This window comes from Kogia breviceps, chromosome 4 (assembly GCF_026419965.1).
Source record: "Kogia breviceps isolate mKogBre1 chromosome 4, mKogBre1 haplotype 1, whole genome shotgun sequence".
Classification (NCBI taxonomy): domain Eukaryota; kingdom Metazoa; phylum Chordata; class Mammalia; order Artiodactyla; family Physeteridae; genus Kogia; species Kogia breviceps.
The window spans coordinates 41399404-41419293 of NC_081313.1; the positions used below are offsets into that span (position 1 = coordinate 41399404).

General features: G+C 47.5%; 1 protein-coding gene across 1 annotated transcript in view; it reads left to right on the forward strand.

Annotated features, from left to right (window-relative positions):
• The first annotated feature begins 735 nt into the window (after positions 1-735).
• Positions 736-19890, forward strand: part of SNX18 (sorting nexin 18) — a 71655-nt gene continuing 52500 nt past the window's right edge. Inside the window, 1 exon segment of the mRNA XM_067030972.1 lies at positions 736-2512. Within this exon segment, the coding sequence (XP_066887073.1) occupies positions 886-2512 (1627 nt within the window). The 5' untranslated portion in view covers positions 736-885.

Genomic DNA, 19890 nt, shown 5'->3' on the forward strand with positions numbered 1-19890 from the left:
TAACTTGCTCAAGGTCTTACAGGTAGGTATTATCAGGAGGCCGACTGAACCCAGCAGCCTGGCGCGGAAGCTTAAGGTCTCATTCATGTGTCTTAGGGAGGGGGAAGGGACACATGCACACTTCTTTTAGTGTAAACTCTCCAGTGCCTCCTTCCCCACACCACCCCTAGCCTCTTAATTGGTCAAACACAGCGCCTTTCCTTACTTTGCTCTTGTCATTCTCCTTTTTTTGACCAAAAGCCTCCAGTGGGGAGAAGATGAAAGGGAGCTTCTCCGTCCGTCTACAGTCCCGACACAGGCATCCTGTCTCTCTTCTTAGCGCAACGCTAATATTCATTGAAAATGCTTTAACAGACGCATGGGTTAAGTCATTGTAGGAGTATTCAGTGAGCGCTCAGAGTGAGAACGCTTATCAGCAATGCAGACATTTACTTACTTTCTAGGATACGTTTTTTAACTTAAAAGCCTAAAAAAGTCTCAGACAATTCACTTCTGAATAGAAACCTTCACCCGCAGCTCTCACCCCTGAGCCTCACTGCGCGTCACTGGCCACAAGGCGGCAGTGGCAGCTACGGAGTCGGACCCGGGGGCGGGCGCGGCGGCTCGGCCATCGCTTGCTCTCGCCTGGCGCGCGGCTCTCGGCCGTGGATTAGCGTAGCTGGGGACGTGGGAGGCCGCGGGCCCCGCCCCCAACCGGCCGCGGCGGCCGCCCAGCGCGGCAGTCGGCGCTACGAGCCGAGCGGCGCGGAGGGCGCGGAGGGCGCGGCCGGCGGGCAGGGGCGCAGGAGTGTGCGCCGCCTTCGGGGCTCCTCTCCGCGCGCCAGGGCGCGGGCACCAGGCTCGGGGCGCCAGGAGTCGGGGGCAGCCCTCCGGGGCGCCGGGACCATGGCGCTGCGCGCCCGGGCGCTGTACGACTTCAGGTCGGAGAACCCGGGCGAGATCTCGCTGCGGGAGCACGAGGTGCTGAGCCTGTGCAGCGAGCAGGACATCGAGGGCTGGCTCGAGGGGATCAACAGCCGCGGGGACCGCGGCCTCTTCCCGGCCTCGTACGTGCAGGTGATCCGAGCCCCCGAGCCCGGCCCGGCGGGCGACGGCGGCCCGGGCGCGCCGGCCCGCTACGCCAACGTGCCACCCGGCGGTTTCGAGCCCTTGCCCGCCGCGCCGCCCGCCTCCTTCAAGCCGCCGCCCGACGCCTTCCAGCCGCTGCTGCAACCGCAGCAGGCGCCGCCGCCGAGCACCTTCCAGCCGCCGGGCGCCGGCTTCTCGTATGGCGGGGGTGCCCTGCAGCCGTCGCCGCAGCAGCTCTACGGCGGCGGCTACCAGGCCAGCCAGGGCAGCGACGATGACTGGGACGACGAGTGGGACGACAGCTCCACGGTGGCTGACGAGCCGGGCGTTCTGGGCAGCGGCGCGTACCCGGACCTCGACGGCTCGTCGTCGGCGGGGGGCGTCGGCGCTGCGGGCCGCTACCGCCTGTCCACGCGCTCCGACTTGTCGCTGGGCTCCCGCGGCGGCTCGGCGCCCCCGCAGCACCACCCGTCGGGGGCCAAGAGCTCGGCCACCGTGAGCCGCAACCTCAACCGCTTCTCCACCTTCGTCAAGTCGGGCGGGGAGGCCTTCGTGCTGGGCGAGGCGTCGGGCTTCGTGAAGGACGGGGACAAGCTGTGCGTGGTGCTGGGGCCCTACGGCCCCGAGTGGCAGGAGAACCCCTACCCCTTCCAGTGCACCATCGACGACCCCACCAAGCAGACCAAGTTCAAAGGCATGAAGAGCTACATTTCCTACAAGCTGGTGCCCACGCACACGCAGGTGCCAGTGCACCGGCGCTACAAGCACTTCGACTGGCTGTATGCGCGCCTGGCCGAGAAGTTCCCCGTCATCTCGGTGCCCCACCTGCCCGAGAAGCAGGCCACCGGCCGCTTCGAGGAGGACTTCATCTCCAAGCGCAGGAAGGGCCTGATCTGGTGGATGAACCACATGGCCAGCCACCCGGTGCTGGCTCAGTGTGATGTCTTCCAGCACTTCCTGACCTGCCCCAGCAGCACCGACGAGAAGGCCTGGAAACAGGGCAAGAGGAAGGCCGAGAAGGATGAGATGGTGGGCGCCAACTTCTTCCTGACCCTGAGCACACCCCCCGCCGCCGCCCTCGACCTGCAGGAGGTGGAGAGCAAGATCGACGGCTTCAAGTGCTTCACCAAGAAGATGGACGACAGCGCGCTGCAGCTCAACCACACGGCCAATGAATTCGCGCGCAAGCAGGTGACGGGCTTCAAGAAGGAGTATCAGAAGGTGGGCCAGTCCTTCCGCGGCCTCAGCCAGGCCTTTGAGCTGGACCAGCAGGCCTTCTCGGCCGGCCTGAACCAGGCCATCGCCTTCACCGGAGATGCCTACGACGCCATCGGCGAGCTCTTCGCCGAGCAGCCCAGGCAGGACCTGGACCCCGTCATGGACCTGTTAGCGCTGTATCAGGGGCACCTGGCCAACTTCCCCGACATCATCCACGTTCAGAAAGGTAAAGCCTGGCCTTTAGAGCAGGTGGTGTGGAATGTGTTGTTCAGGCTGAAAGGGTGACTTTGACAGAACTACCATCGTCTGTTTCAGGTTAATATCCCACAAGTTGGGAATGCAGCAGGGATGTGGACAGCCAAGCGGTGCCTTGAGCATAGGGCGGATTGTGGGCCGGTAGCTCCCTCCTTAAAATATTTGCAGACAGGGCGCCGGTACTCTTCAGAGGACTTTCTGAGAGTACTTATGATGACAGTGTTGTCATTTTAGAGTTTGAATAGTTGGGTAATGAGCTTCCGGGATCTGTAGTCTTGTGTCTAGGGTAGAATTAGAAGGGGACCCAAACCATGTTAGGCATACATTTGGACACTGGCAGTGTCACTTAGTCGTGGGTTTCCGGAAGTGCGGAAATAAGGGGGGGAGAATGGATATTTGCGAATAAAGGTAAGTTCTGCTTTCCCCCTGCACACCACTCAGTCACTGCGTTGGTAGACATTAGGGTCAGTTCTCTGAGGTACTAGCTGGGGCAGCTTAGGAATTTCCTGCACAGGCTTCTTGCTTGCAATCTTTGTAAAATGAGGTAGAAGACTCACTCTAATTTCAGGAAGTTTTAAGAAAATTAATCTCTTTAGGTTCGGTCATTTTGAGTTTGGAGTCTATTAACAGACTGAAATTAAGAATATTATTTAGGAAAATGTTGCAGGGAAGCTATGTAGAATGTATAGAATCTCTGAGTATTGTGTCTGAGAGCAGTGTTTCTGGTATCCCAGTGAGTTAGCTGCCTAGCTGCCTGTCAGAGCTTGTTTTGTTAGTAGTGGTTAGAGTCCCTAACTATTGTTAAAGCACTGAAGTTTGCAGATTGTTTTTTTACAATCTGCAATAAATAAATTAGTAATTCCTGTCTTAACGTTGGTCACTGACTTCTGATAGCATGCCTCGAGTGAGGGAGAACGGGGAGGGGGTGGAGTTAGGGAGGCAGCCTTGCCTGTGTCTTCTGTTCAGTGTGGAGAGGGAAGAGGGGGGTCACCTAGCTCCCTTCCTGAGGTGGTGGAAAACTTGGGCCACCAGGTCTGGCCTTCAGTAAGAGATGCTCGCTGCTCTAACGTGTGGGCCAGTCCCTTTATGAACAGCCCTGATCTTTGACCTGTTCTTCTGGTATTGAACTAAAACTTGCCTCTCTTGATTCTCTTTCCGTTCCCTGGAACCACACAAAATAAGTCTATTCCTCACCAACTGCCAGCCCTTCAGACCTTAGGGGACAGCAGCTTCCTTCTCCTCTGCTGCAGTCCTTCCCCTTCCAAGTACGTGACAGTCTTCTAACTTACCAAAGGGGGGTTCCTTCAGACACGTTGATCTTGGCGTTGCCCCTGATAAAATGCACCCCAAACGTCTGCAGTACTAGTTTTAGAGAACTGTAACTTTCTTGGCAGTTTACATTTTGTAAGTGCAGTGTAAGGTTGAATTAGCTATTTGAGCAGCCATATCGCTTTTGACCTGCATTGAACCTGCATCTACATTCCTTATGCTTTTTTGCATAAATTGCTGTGAATCCTTGAGGTTTTGGATGGTGCTGGTGCAACTGGCTCTTTGAGCCTTTCATGCAGGACCTTAACATTTAAATTCCATTGTGTTACATCAGTGCTGGCCGCCTTTTTTAACTGTTTCTTTAAGTTTGTACAAATTGTTGGTAAATAGTTGAAAGGGTGGAGCCAGGACGGACTCCTGCAGCCACACACGGGTGACTGGCTACTACAGGGATCCATCCATCCGTTCACTGGTTTTACTGTCATCAGACCACACAGTCTTGTCAGGTTCTCTGCCGTTGAAATTATTTATTAGAAAAGGTGTGATGTTTGCTCTAAGGTCTTTTTTGACTTTATATGTAGCCTGTTAAACCATGTACATAGTTTATTTTTTTAACCCTAGAACTAAAATTGTTCATTGCTGGGATTTGAGAGACTTCCTTCATTAAAACCGGTACCATTTTTACGTTGTTTAAACAATTCAAGGGCACTAGACATAATCTTTAGGAACTTCGGAAAGAACACCAGTTGATATTCAACGTAGTTTGTTTCTGGTGTAGCCTTGGTGTGTGTAAGGTACAAGGAACCTGTGTCCCCAGATGACGTGTCTTTAGGATGTCCTGCCATTTAAAGCTGTAGTGTGCAGTACATGAGGCTAAAAGCATTTGTTTACAGCCAGCATTTATCAAGGATGCTGGTGCTGGCCATTTTTAGGAATGCAGATGAGCTTTAGTCAGGCTAAAGCTTTTTGAACAAGTTCTGGATGTTCACGTGGTTGTATAGAGCGGCTCAAACACCTCCCCCCCCACACACCCCCTGTACACAGTTGCTGTTGGAATGAATCGTTCTTAGTCTGAGCACTTGGGGATTTTGTTTGCAAGTTGATTTTTCCTCCAAGGCCTCGAAGTGTAATCATATCAGAGGCCTTACTGTGACTTTTGAGAGGAGAGCCAAAAAAAAAAAAAGCGAAAATCTTTGTAGTGTATACAATCTTTTGTTGTAAGTGTTTTGTCCAAAGTTTATATTTCAACTTGGGAGAAATTTAAAAATTCAAGATAGCTATTTCAAGTCTTAAGTCTTCATTGTTTACAGTAAGAGGAAAGCAGTTTCACCACTTTTACAATTTTACATGTTCTCATCATATATTAAGAGACCCACATTCAGTTGAGTCAGAAAATGATTAGAAAGTGTTTTTCAATTACTAAAGCAGTTAAGGGGAGTCAGTTCGTTTTTCCCCCCTTAATTCTGGGGTAAAGGACAGGAACATTAGGCTCCTCTGAGCCTCCTTATCCAGGAGACTGCTGCCATCAGCCAGCTTTCCTAGCGTTCTGAACCTGTGCTGTTCCATGCTGGGTCTGCAAGCCACGTGGGACTATTTAAGTTAGTTAAAGTACAGTTCCTTAGTCACACTAGCTATATTCCAAGTGTTTTATAGCTAGCGGCTCCCATATTGGACAACAGAGGTGAGGAATATTTCCGTCCCCGCTGCAGGTTCTAATTGGAGAGTGCAGGGCTGGACCGTTGGCCATAGTTTAACTGTCAGTCCTGTCATAAGTTTCCCCGGCAAATTGATGATCTTTTCACATACTTTCCAGATAGTTTGCTTTTTTCTTGGTCATCGCCTGGCATCTCCTCTCCATATAGGCTTAGGCGATAAAAAGTGGGAGGGGAAACAGGTTCTGCTAGATCCCTCTCTACAGAACTTCCCAGGCACTCAACCAGTGAGTAATAGTTCTGCAGTGTGAGGACGTCCACCTGCTTTGCAGCCTACCTTCACGTCCCATTAAGAAAATGCAACTGGTCTCAGGATGGACATCTGAGGCTGGTGAGGAACCAGCTCCAGAAAGAGGGTGGAAAACTGAAATACTCTCAAATATGGAGGACTGGGATTTTCTGACTCTACTTAGTACTGAAACCATCGCTTAAACTTAATAATGGTTTTAGTATAAGTACTTTCTGCAAAAGTGAAGAGAGCCTTGTGTTTCCTTCAGCGAAAAGGGAATGGTTAGAATTCTGATTTTTTTGGTCAACTGATGAAGTCTTAGATAAACAGACCTCTTTCAGTTAATGGAGTTGAGTGTGGGAAGAAGGCGGTTTGCTGTAGTTTGAGGTACACTGGGTGGAATTCAGAACCTGTTTGAATTTTCTTCATATTTTGCTTTGTCTTCACAGGAGTCCCTTAAATTCATTGTTCATGGGTAGTTCATTGATCGCTGACTAACTAGTCTACACAGGTCTGTCAGTGAGCTTTGTAACCCTGTGGTCTTGTTTGTCTTTTCTTGAAATGGTAGCCTTTTATCCTTTCCCTCTTTATCGCCCCTGCCTGCAGTATGCCTTTATGATGCCGACCTTGCTGAGTTTGGGGTGGTACATAGAATATATTTTACTATCAGTTTTCTAGCGTATTCAGTTCTGTTTCCAAAGATTCGATTAACCTCTACTATTTAATGAAGCTTAATCTGAATGGCAGCGAGTTGTGGTTTAAAAGCTTTAGGCTTATCTCTTGGGGAATGTTGCGAAAGGGAAAGGGCTGTATGTAACGTTAGATGATGAGAAATGTTGGTTTCATCTTTGTTTATGAATCTGGACTAGATAGCCAGAGGGAGTCACTTGAAGGGAAATTGTATTCCGGAGAAAAGGTATAAAATCATGGAAAAGTGATTGGTTGGTAAAATGTAGACTTCCTGTGTGAAGCGAGGATGCAGAAGTAGATAAGTAAACAAGGCAGTCCTGTTTTCTGTACTTGTAAATTAAACATGCAGGCAGGGTCTACTTCACTGCCCTCTGTAAACGTTCCAGATGGAGCCTTCTTTTGAACAGAAAACAGCCCCGGGACCTCAGGAATGGTACACCAGTAGTGGGCCTATCAGTCTTGTGGGGTAGAATTTCACCATTGTGCTTCCTTTCAGCACAGGGAGGGTCGGTCTTATGTCCCTCAGACATTAATTAAAGATAGCCGGAGTCCCGGCAGAGCACGCGAGGTGAGGCTGGGCCACCGCGAGCCCTTCCCTCTCTGCTCCCCTTTCTCCTGTAGCTAAAAATAGCCCTGAGAGGGTGGTGCCAGGAATACGGAGAAAAGGTCTAATACGCGGGCTGTTTACAAGCTCATCCTTATTTTGAAACCTCGGCTAGAAACCGAGGTCATTCATGTTTTTTGCTTTAGCCCCGTCTTAACTGCACCCATTTCTCCTCTCCCCTCCTTCCATCCCCAGCCATTTTTTAAGGAAACGTCAGTTCCAGGCCTTAATCTTTGGCCCAGCTGTATTTTCTTAGTGAAGACGAGGTTACCTTTGGGGCTTTTGTTATAGGTGACCGAATTCCTTGGTTAAAACACCAGCATGACTGGCCACCGACAGTCTTGGTCACGATCTAGGTGGGGATACTGCTCACATCACCGTGTCGTTGGTTTCTCTGGCTTCTTTTTTGAGGCCGGAAGCCCTCGTGAGAATCACACCGGGAAGCCCAGTCTGTTAGGCCGGTCACCGCAGAGCCCAAGGAGGCGGGGACCCACACTTCCACTCACGGTCTTCTGAGGACTCTTGGGCTCAGCTGGACTTTGCTCTTTATTCAGAAGTATCCTCCTCACAGGCTCCTGTCGGGTCATCTTCGGATTTCCAAAGACTGTATGGAACCCAAACAACCGATACAAACATGACACTTTTCTTATGCTACATTCCCTCTTTTCAGGCTGAAGTCTGCTGTATTGTCTCTCAGAGTGTTTTAAAACCAAAGTGTAATATCAAGTTAGATTCGATTTGCCATCAATTTATGATGATCATACACACACACACACACACACACACACACACACACACCACAATAATGCTTAGCTCTGTTTAGAGAGACTGCACCCGGAAGACCTGTACTGTCTGTCATCCCGCGTTTACAGAGCACAGACTCGATTCGTGTCTGCAGGAGGGACAGACAGGACTCTGATCCTCATGAAGTTTGTTTGTTTGTTTGTTTTAAATTTTATTTCTTGGCCGTGCCAAGGGGCATGCGGGAGCTTAGTTCCCTGACCATGGACCGAACCCGTGTCCCCTGCAGTGGAAGCGCAGAGTCTTAACCACTGGACCACCAGGAAGTCCCCTCATGGAGTTTTTTGACTAGTGGCAGGGAAGCTGTGTGCCAGGTTGCTGAGAGCCCCCGGGGCTACACAGAGGAGACGGGGCTGGCCCAGGTCTGAGAGGGAGCTGAGTCGGCTCTAGAGCCCCACAGGCAGAGTCTCACCACTGTGGGCCAGCCTGGCATCTGGGCGACCAGTGTGTGATGTGAGGGGAGCTTTGGGCAAACTGTTCTAACCTCTGTAAGCCTTGTTTTCGCATTGACAAAGTGGGAACACTTCCTCATAAGGTCATCGTGAGGATCAAATGTTATGGTTCTTAGTAGCTGCTCACTTAAACGCTTGATTTTTGCGAAGTGAAACAGTACCTTTAAAATGGGAGGTACTGTCCCTTAAAAGGCAATTCCAGGGATCTTATCATCCCTCCTGGTGGCCTTTTACCACCAGAATTGCAGGCCAAAGTATGAAAGGGCAAGGGGGCATCGGTATAGCAATTGAGCATTGTATTTTAACTCAGCTGTCCTGTATTGCACACCAGAAGAAATGGTAACAGAGGAATAAACGTCAGTGTTAGTGGGGTCACCAGTTTGCTGTCGCCAGTCCCTCTCCTCCTCCAAATTACTTGTGGCCTTGCACAAAGCACTGGCATTTCTGAGCTTCAGTTCCCCCATCAGTAAATGTGAGGTTCATGACTTCCTAGGTATCATTTTGTCGGTTGACTTGAATAGGCTCGTTCCTGCATTGAAAATAAAATACTCCTAAGTATACGATGAACATTTCGACTTTGTTTCAGGCTAGTTTCAGTAGCGTTCTCTTTGCTTACGTGACTGTGTAATCTAGGAGTGTGAAAATCCTTTATCAGTTGACGTGAAAGAAGAGTCATGCATGTTTAGTTTGGATCAGCAAACATGCATTCAGGGCTTGTCCTGCTAGGTGCTGCGGAGGTGAAAGTGATGACTACCTGGCCTCTTGCCTGCGGGCGAGGGCTCCCAGGTGTTCCGAAGCTGAGGCGAGCTGGGTGCTCTGGAGCAGCTTCCCTCCGACCCCAATGAGGTTGTAATTAATAGGGCCACCAAAGAGAGAAGGTGTGACGGGCTTTTTCCCTCCTACAAACTGTACTTTGCTTTGAGTTCTAGTACTGTCTCCTGTCCGGAAGTAGAACCAGTCTTGCATTGTTGCTCTTGGATTTGTAGCTTGGTTAAACTTCAGCGTGGACGAGTTTTATAGTCCACGTCATTTCTGCTCCTTTTCTTAGAACTTTACATCTCTTACTGTGATGTGACTTTTCTCTCCTGATAAAGAAATTTTATATGTTATTTAGCAGGTAGGGAGACAGTGCTTACAGAGGGGAGCTTAACATCATTCGATTTATTCATGGGATCCTCTGAAAGATAAACCTGATTTTATTCAACAGATATTTAAGTGCCCATCATAGATCAGGCACTATAAAGATGCTAGGGTTGCATCAGTAGTCAAAACAAAGATCACCGCCCTTGTGGCGTTTACATTCTAGCAGGGTGGAGCCACAAGGGAAAACACACAGTAAGTAATTGTAATGTACGTCAAAGGATGATATGTGTTAGGGGAAAAAATTAAAGTGGAACGGTTCAAGTGGGGAAGGGGAGGCAGGAGGCAGAATGAAAAGGGTGGTCGTTGAGGCCTCCCTGAGAAGGTGAGATTTCAGCTGAGGCCTGGAGGAGGTGAGGGAGTTAGCCAAGCAGGTATGGGGCAGAGCTTCTCAGGCAGAAGATACAGCTAGAGCAAAGGCGTTGGCATGGGTGTGTGCTGGCCAGGCAGGAGGAGGCCCAGGTACTTGGAGCTAAGAGGGTCTGAGTAGGAGATGAGGTCCCAGAAGGTTCGGCTTATAGGGCTTTAGAGGTCATTGTCAGGATTTGGAGTAAAAGCTCAAGTGAGAAGGGAGCCATTGCAGGTTTTGAGCGAAGGAATGATGTACATATAGACCTTGGAAGGGACCTAGTCCAGTCGGTGTGTTGTGAATAGAATGGGGAGGGGGGAGGGGGTCAAAGGTAGGAGCGGGGAGCCAATAATCTTAATAATTCAGGTGAGAGATGATGAGACAGTGAGGAGGGATCCCACTCTAGGTATGATTTGGAGATAGAATCTGCAGGTTTTCCTAAGGGAGCGGATGTGGCACCTGAGAGGAAGAGGAGTCATCAAGGGTGACTCTGGGTTTTGGCTTCACCAACACGAAGGATGGAGTTTCCGTCAGCTGAGGTGAGGAAGGCTGTGAGTGGCACGGGGGTGGGCACGGGCCATCAGGACCTGAGTGTAACGCTTTGAGACCGACAGGCTCCTGCGTTCTGTCCACATCTCCGCCACCCAACACATGCGCAGTCAGGCCTCAGGTCGAGTGCTCTTCTTGGAGTATCCCAGCCCTTTTCCAAGTCCCCATCGCTGATGGAATGCTGACTGGTGTGCCAGAGACTATACATTGCTTGGTTAGTATGTGGGGATCAGAGTTTTTACGTTCCTCTAGTATGAGGTTCCACCATTTTGTGCATGCATAGTAGATATTTAATGAATGCTTGTTGAATTCATGAAGTAGGCACTCCCGTAAGTATTTTTTGGTTGATTCTGAAATAGATTTCTTCTGTGATTCATAGAATGTTTTTGTTTTTCAAATGATATGATGATGGATAACAGGGTTTAAATGTGTACAGGAAATAAAGATAGGATCTGGATATGGTTTATGGGTGAAGTCATTAACATGTGAGCGATTTAAAAGTCTTAGACTTAAGTGTCTATGAAATGACTTTCTAAAATTCATCGGGGCGGCGGGGAGGAAGTTTGAAAATGCTTTATGTGCCAGAAAAATTAATATTATGTACCTCAGGTTTCACTTTGTATTGATTCCTGGTGTTTAAACTTGTATATCGTACACTTCTTTCCTCTTCAGTAAGCTTTCATGATAATACTTTTACTGGGGTCCCTTTTGCTTCATTCAAAGCATATGATCCAGAGTGAGTGCATTCACCTTGCTGAGTGACTTGGATACCCAAAGCATTGAGCGTAGGTGTTGAACAGGAGGTGCTTGCCCTCAGGGAAGATGTAGTTCCATGAGGGAGGGGAGGATGTGTGTGCAGAAAATTGAAATCGGAGGTAGATCTGACTTAGTGCCTGTATAATAAGAGTGTGTGGGAGTCCAGAGGATGGAGAGTTGCTGTCGTTTGTGTTAGAGATTTGGGTGGTAGCACTTGTTTTCCCTTTGAAAGATAATTGTATTTTGACTTTTGGAGGAACATTGATGGAAGGTGCGTGGCTGATCTTGGGAATGCTTTAGGATAGCTTTTTGTTGTTGTTGGTACGCGGGCCCCCCACTGCTGTGGCCCCTCCCGTTGCGAGCACGGGCTCCGGACGCGCAGGCTCAGCGGCCATGGCTCACGGGCCCAGCCGCTCCGCGCGGCATGTGGGATCCTCCCGGACCGGGGCACGAACCCGTGTCCCCTGCATCGGCAGGCGGACTCTCAACCACTGCGCCACCAGGGAAGCCCCGCTTTAGCATAGCTTTGATAAGCATATGAAAGCTGATATGCTGTAAGCCCAGGGCTCAGGTCGGTGAGGGAGGCTGACAGGGTGAGTTAGCTGTCACTGTACAGCGTGACTCATGCAGTCGTGGGCACGTGCCATGGTGTGAAGTAGGACAGAGGAGGCATGATTAACTACGCGGAGTGAACGGGAGAGTTCAGGGGTGGCTTCTCCCCGTCTCAGTCTAAGAAGAGTTTTGCAAAGCAGTTGGAAATTTGCCTGGAGGCAGAGCAGGGAAGGGCGTTCTGGGCGGAGGGAACCATATGTCCAAGAATCAGGGATTAAATTCTGGTGCCTGGAACAGTCAGCCTTGGAGTGGTTGCAGCTGTATGTGGGCCCCACCCTGGATCTGTTGAATCTGAATGTCAGGAATGTGTGGCCTAGACATTGATGTCCTTAAGAAAGGTCCTCACGTGATTTTGATGTGCTGCTGGAGGTGATGGGGAGAGCATCATGGAAGATCTGACAAGGGTATTGATGTGGTCGGGCCTGCCCTTTAGATGCGCAGGTCCTGGAGACAGGTGTGAAGGGTGGCTCAGGGTGGGGCAAGATGGGGAGTTCTTGCAGTGATTCAGGCAAGACTTGGTGCAATCCTAAACTGAGGCAGTGTCTGTGGGAGTGGGGAGGAGGAGACAGAAGGGGCTGTTTGCCAACAGGAGTGGGGCAAGGGACAGGAAGGAGTGTAAAATGACCTGCACACTAGGGCCTGTGGAGCCACCAGTGGAGATGCTTGGAGATGGAGCAGGGGCCTGCAGACTGTAGCCTGCAAGTCCAACCCACCCGGGTGCCTGTTTGTTTATAGCACTTGAGCGAAGGATGCTTTTTACATTTTTTAAAGGTTCCATTTTTAATGGTTAAATAGGCCTCAATTTTGCCTTGTCTTGCAAAGCATCAAATGTTTACTATCTGACCCTTAAAGAACATGTTTGCTGACCCTTGACTTGGAGGTCCAGCAGGTTAGGGAGCTGGTGTATGTGTAGCTATGGCCACCAGTTTCGACTGCTATGTGAGCAGCAGTATTGCGCGCAGTCACATCCATTGTGTCTAATTCTGTTCAGGAGTGGGTATAGCAGCAGGGTGGTAGTGAGCCTGGACGCACAACTACGTGGGGCTGAGTTCCCACCAGCAGCTCCTCTCAGCCTCAGTCTCTTTGGGTGGACCACGGAATAACCACTTTCTATGGCAAATGTCTTTAAACATTAACTATTAGCTACTGTATTCGTTTGCCAGGACTTCTGAAACAAGTTACCACAAACCGGGTGGCTTAAAAAAAGTAGAGATTTATTCTCTCACACACAGTTCTGGAGTCTAGAAGTCCAAGATAAAGGTGTCGGCAGGGCCACACCCCCTCCAAAGGCTCTCGGGGAGGCTCCTTCCAGCTTCTGGTGGTGGTTGCCGGCACTCCTTGCTGTTCTTGGCTCCAGTCTGCCTCCGTCTTCACCTGGCGTTCCCCCTGTGTGTCCCTTGGTCTCCTTTTCTTTTAAGGATGCTGACTAATCACGTTGGATTTAGGGCTCATCCTAACGCGGTACAACCTCACCTAAACTAATTACATGTGCAAAGACCCTGTTTCCAAATAAGGTCACAGTCACAGTTTCCAGGTGGATGTGAATTTTGTTGTGGGGGGGAGATACTACTGAACCCAGCACAGCTGTTAACTCCCCCACTAGGGTACCTGTGGGAGCTCGGGGGTGTAAAGTGATTTCCAGGATCACACAGCTAATAAGGAGACAGCGTTTGAGTTCACTTTTTGCCTTGACCCGAGTCAGTACTCTTTATGCTACAGTAAGTAGTACGTCTGCTAGAAAAATGAGTTTTATCCTGTAGGCAGTCAACAGCCACTAAAGGTTGGAAACTGAAGAGTGACAATCGGAATTGTGATAAAAGTAGGGAACATGCTTTGGGGGCTTTCTGTGTGCCAGGCATGATGCTTCACGTTTTATATGCATTATATCCATTTAAACCTCATGGGAGATTTTGAGGTATATTCTCTCTTGATCCCCACTTGGCAGACAGAAAGTGAGCCACAGAAACCTAACTGTGAGCTCTTGCAGGCATCCCTCACCGAGTGCAGCCTGGTCCCCACGAAGCTGCCCCTGTGGGCTGAGTACAGGCAGGCAGAGGCTTATTAGTAGACCAGGCTCGAAGCGGGCTTTGAAGTTTTCTGTTTGGGTGACAGAAAGTAGTGATGCCAGGAATAGAAATAGGCAGGTTAAGAAAAGGAGAAGGATTAGAGGGAAAGAGAAGGAATGGGGCTGAAGGGAGTCTTAGAAATCCTATTTTCTGGGCTTTTAAAATTATACTTAGTTATATTGACATCTGTGATTTTCACAAAAGCCCAACCTATTGCCTGCAGTGAGACATCTTTAAAAACTAGTAAATGTCAACATGGGTAATCTATAAGTTTTCATGTTTTTTGAGTTGTATTTCATGTCTATCTTAAAATGATATATTTCTAGCTGCTTTGTTTTGGCTTCAGCTGGTTATTTACGACTAGTTCAGGAAGTCCAGATGCGGCCAGAGTAAAGACTCAGAGCCAGTGGAAACCTGGTCCCTGCCAGTGTCAGGAAGCAGGAAAACCCCAGGGTCAAGAGTGTTCCTAAGTTTACAACAGCTGATTTAGAAATGGTCTCCAAAGCTTAGTGATTATAAAGCCATGTGAAGTTCCAGTCATAAGGGCCGCAGCAGATGGCACTAAGGAAAGCGATTAATGCTGGGCTGCCTGCTCACCACTAGTACCACCGTAGCTTAAATAGCAGTTGGTTAACACCGGGGTTTACAATTACAGTTCTAAAGTTAAAAACTAGGCATCATTTGAGAAGAATACTTGAAAGAAAGATTTTTTGAAAATACTACTCTAACTGCAGTACGAACTGCAGCCCTCTCAGAAGCAGTCATGGCAATCAAGGATCCTGGCTTTGGGCGGGTAGCTCGCATCTCCCCGGTTTCCATTCTAAGGGGCCGGTGCCACCTCCCTCTCTTCCTGCACCATATAGAGAGGCCTGTCTGTTTAGCAGCTTCTATTAGATTTATTTTAGCTTGGGCCTCCCTTTATCTTCCTGGAAAAAAAGAAACTAAGGTTTACCTTTGGTTAAAGGTAGTTTCCAAAGTTCACTTTTCTCTGAGGTACAGGTATGTTTTGTTGTATGTCAAAGGTCGTTTCAATTCATAGTGCTGGCAGCTTGCGAACATATCTAATCCCGCTTTATTTGTACAGACCAATATTCATGCATGTATATCAGGAAACAAGAGAATTAGGAAATTAGGAACTATGAACAATGGATCTCAGACATCAGTTGTAGTCTCTGAATTTAAACCATTATGTGGATTATTCCGTTTTACAACATCAGTTGTTTTTTCAAGTTTTATTGTATGTTCATGATTATCAAGGATATTCTTTCTACCTTATTTTATTATGATTTTGTGGGTATAAAATCTTTAAGAAAAATAATGATACATGCTTTTCCTACGCTCAGATTTTAAAGTCTTGATCTATATTTGCTTGGCCATAGGCAAATCAACATTTTCACCATTGTATCCAGACGCTGCTGAAATAAAGACACTGTTTTACAGAATTCTCTTGAATCTATTACCCTAGTATCTTTATCACAGATTTAATATTCAATATCAGCTGAAACATAAGAATGTTTATTATATGTAAAATTTCCTAGCGATGAACAGCCTATTTTACCAAATGAGCCACAAGAGATATAATCATGTGATTTCCCTCTTCATTTGTGGAACAAGGTGAGCTGTGTGAATGTGTGTACAGAGTGAGTAAAAGTAATCAAGTGTTTTAAGATGCGGTACACTCAAGTGAATGCTTTCATTCATACTAAATGTCATTCTGCCCTTATACTTCTGGTGATTGCTGAATGAAGCTGTAAGGACTGCTTAATTAGGATATAATAGGGCTTTTACCTAGAACAAACGACTTCTTCTTGTACCTTCAGGACCAAACCAAGCTTAGAGGCTTGAGTTCTTTAAATGATTAATTTTTTCATTGTAAAGCAGCCAGGTTTTTGTTGTTATTGCTTTTTGCAATTTATTATCCTTGTCCGGAGACCCTCTTCCCTCCTTTTAAAATGACTCAATAGTTCTCTTTGTGAATTGAAAGTGAATTTTAAATTAATTGTGTATCTTTGCATTTTGATAGTTCTTGGCTCTAAGGACACTTATCCCTTCAAAAAATTGCTGTCACTGACTTGAGTTCAGTAGTACTATTCATGCCCTCCAGAGTTTATTAATGTGGTCCAAATCTGGAGCCCACTTAGTAGGATGTGATTCAGGAATAGAATTTTGAGGGCCTGGAGGCAGGTCAGGGGTTGCTTATCCCTGAGATGAGGCTTCTTGAGGGCTTGGCGTGGCGTGCTGTGTACCGGGGCTGGTCCATGGCATGGGGCTTTGAGATCTCAGGGAGGAGGCATCCCCCGTCCGGCAGGTACAGGGAACTGCTTGGGCTGGGAAGTCGGGCAGCCCAGGTTCATGTGCAGCTGACACCTCATAAAGTTGCTTACCTTGTCTAAGTTTCCTGGCCACCTCTGAGAGAAGAAAAGGAGACCCCGCGAGGTGCAGACCACAGCTTTTGCATAGAGCAGGTGCTCACGTGGACTGTTTTGCCTGGATGGACAGCCGTTCTGTCTCTGTTACGTGATGTCAGCCTTTGTTTTTTGAGCCGTTTTACTAAAAAAAAAAAAAATCAAAAAGTAAATATTGGAGCAGAGAGGGGAAGGAGGAATCAACAAGTGGGTGGGTGGAGACCAAAAGGAGGAAGGAAAGGGGAGGGGAAAGAGTTAATGGGAAGTTAGCAGGGACCCAGAGGGGTGGGTACCAGTGGTGAGAGGATAAGAGCAAAGTAGGCCACGTTGACCAAATTAGCATTCTCTTTCAACATTTTACGCATACGAGGGAATGAAGAAAAACAGGTCTAGTCCAGTCTTGGGCAACTTCTGCGCAGCTGACCCTGTGCCCTTCAGCCTGTCTTCTGTTCTGTCCCTCACACCAAGGTCTGGGTTTTCTGGGGCAGGGCCCTGGGAAGACAGAAAATCTAGTTGATGTTTCTGGCACATTCATGATTTCAAAACTAAATAAAATGCTTGCTTTTTTTTTTTTTTAAGGGAGAAAATGTAGCCTTTGGATCCCTGTTGCTTAGTGACTGGGCCTTTTGTATAATTGGTCTGTGGAGGGACAAAAGCATACTGAGAATAAGAGATTTGGTTGAAGAAAGGAAGGCAAAGTTCAGGTGCAGGAACTGGTGGGTTGGGAGCATTTGGAGCAGCCAGCAAGCCCTGGGGGGCCCGAGGGAGGTGGAGGAGAGGCCTCAACCAGGGAAACTGAAAGGAAGCTGGACAACTTCTTCAGCTGAATTTAGGGCCTCCCTGGTTAAAACGCCTGAGGCACTGCAGTGGTTTTTTTTTTTTTTGCCCCCATCTAGTTTTGCTGGGTCAGAAGTTGCCAGGAAAGTGCATTCTCTCTGCAAATCAGAAGCAAAGGATACAGCAGAGTTTAATGTAGTGTGACTGTATTTGCTAATGTGCTTTAGTTCAGCTGGTAGTGGGTTCTTAAAATGTGCTAATTGACTAGATGACACCAGAGCTTCACTGCGCTCATTTTAGAAAAACCAAAATGGCAATAAAATGCTTCCTAAACAGTTTTACTGATGTACTTGGTTTAATGGCATGCTGTGTAAATAACACGATGCTTTTGAAAATGGTGCTGGGACTTCCCTGGTGGTGCAGTGGTGGTTAAGAATCCGCCTGCCAATGCAGGGGAGGCGGGTTCGAGCCCTGGCCCGGGAAGATCCCACATGCCGCGGAGCAACTAAGCCCGTGCACCACAACTACTGAGCCTGTGCTCTAGAGCCCCCGAGCCATAACTGCTGAAGCCTGTGCGCCTAAAGCCCACGCTCCACAACAAGAGAGGCCACTGCAATGAGAAGCCCACACACCACAATGAAGAGTAGCGCCCACTCGCTGCAACTAGAGAAAGCCTGTACGCAGCAACGAAGACCCAACACAGCCAATAAATAAATAAATTTTTTTAAAAAAAAAGAAAGAAAAAATGGTGCTGACTTCCTGGATTGTAATTAATCTATAAGATGAGTTTGTTTGAGTTTGAGCCCTTTAAGGTTATAATATTAATGAACTTTGTCATATGATTGATTTCTTTATGTTTTTATGTTCACCACAAACGTGTAATATTCCTCTGAAATTGAGTGCATGCGGATTATGAAGCAGGATGCTCGTTCCAACCTGAGCATGCTTTAAAATTGTGCTCACATTGTAAGATACCAAGCAGATGGTAGGTGAGGGCTGGGAGTGAATTTAGGACATGAGTTCTGCTGGGTTTGGTGATGGTGAAGCAGGCAAAGTACCTTTCTCTGAGACTGGGCAATTGTGATAAGTATAAAGATGAACCTGTTAGGAATTTTGCATGTACAGAGTCAGCTAAGAATGCCAAAGGAGTCTGGGAGATTTTGTAAATAGCAGGTCTTAAAGCAAAGTTGAAATACTGGTTTAGTTTTCCTTTTACCACTCCAAACGTGGAAAAGGAAGGACCCTTTACAACAGAGTGGAGCAGAGGCCCTGCCTGGTATGTTAAGTGGGAAGTGGCAGGGCTGGCAGGCAGGTAGGAAGGGTGGGTTCTTGGCCAGGAATTAGCTGTGGGACTTTGGACAAGTCACTTAGCCTCTTGTTAGAGAGACTGAGAAAACTGTACCAAAAACTCATCGAAAGTCCTTATGGTGCATTTAAAAAAAAAATCTGGGACCCAGCTCTGCCCTTCTCACTGAGGAATCAGCTCTCCCAGCTTCCCCAGTGGGTGCCTTGCCAGGACGGAGTGATGGATGAGAAGGAAATCTCAGGGTTCCTGCTCCACTCTTTGGAATAAAGGCTTAGGGTGATCAGTTCCTGGGTGAACCTTCTGTCCTGTGGAGAAATTGAAATAATTTGTCCAGCTGATTTAATAATTAGATAGAGTGCTCAGCTGAAGGTTCCCTCTCAGCCTGTAAGCCTTTTTAGGAGGGGCTGTCTCTGTGTTCCTTTCTGCCACCCTCTGAGGAAGAAACACCTGAAATGTGTCCAGCTCAGCCTGGTGTCCTGAACGGGAGCTGGGTTGCTTTTGCCTGTTTGGGAGCACGGTCATGGGTGTGGTGGAAATATATTGCCCCACTTTCGTTAATACTTTTTCCTGCACTTCAAATACACTTTAAGAGTTTATTTTCAGTTGTGTAACTTGGGGAGGCTGCACCATTTTTCATTTGTTACCTTCTTGTTATTTTGTCTTGTTATTGTTTTTTTTTTTTAAATGAAAAATACTGCTCTGTGTTGTCAGCCCCTTCTTATTTAATGTCAGAAATTAATACTTTCCTCCACCATTTTCTTTTCATAGTAAAATCTTATTTTGCCCATATATTATTCCATATAATGTCTGTCTTTTAGCCCGAGAGATAGTTTTACAGTTATGTACTTAGGTTCCCATTCTAAAATGTGTTTCCCTCTGATCTCTCCTATTTTTAATTTTCTTTCATTTTTTTTAACATCTTTATTGGAGTATAATTGCTTTACAATGGTTTGTTAGTTTCTACTATATAACAGAGTGAATCAGCTATACATATACATATATCCCCATATCTCCTCCCTCTTGCGTCTCCCTCCCACCCTCCCTATCCTACCCCTCTAGGTGGTCCCAGAGCACCGAGCTGATCTCCCTGTGCTGTGTGGCTCCTTCTCACTAGCTATGTGTTTGACATTAATTTTCTTTCATTTTAAAACCACTGCCCTACCCGTGAGTGTTATGGGGTCCTCTGTTTAATACAACAGCAGCTACTTTTCACCTTAGGCTTTATTTTATCATTTCTCTCTCTTAATTATTTGATTTTCCTTTTCTGTTACAAAAGCAAGATAGCAATGTGATGTTTATGAGAGGAGAGGCCTGGCAGGGGATAGATACCTTCTAAATTAGCCACATAAAAAGTACAGGTTTTGAAAACCCTTGCCTGTTTTTTTATTGATTGCATGATAAAAATGTGTGTTCCCTTTGTTCTTTAGATTCTGGGCCATGGTTTTAGCTTTTATTTACACTCCTCTTGGGTTTGGTAAAAAATGCAGTACGGCTGAGAGAATACTTAAAAATATGCTGTAATGCTTTGTTACAACTCTACAGCTGGTTACAATTGTACCTCTGCAGTTGCTTCTTAAGCTACAAATTAATTTTTTAAGCTATCCGAGAAGTAGCAAGTCTGTAGTGATCTAA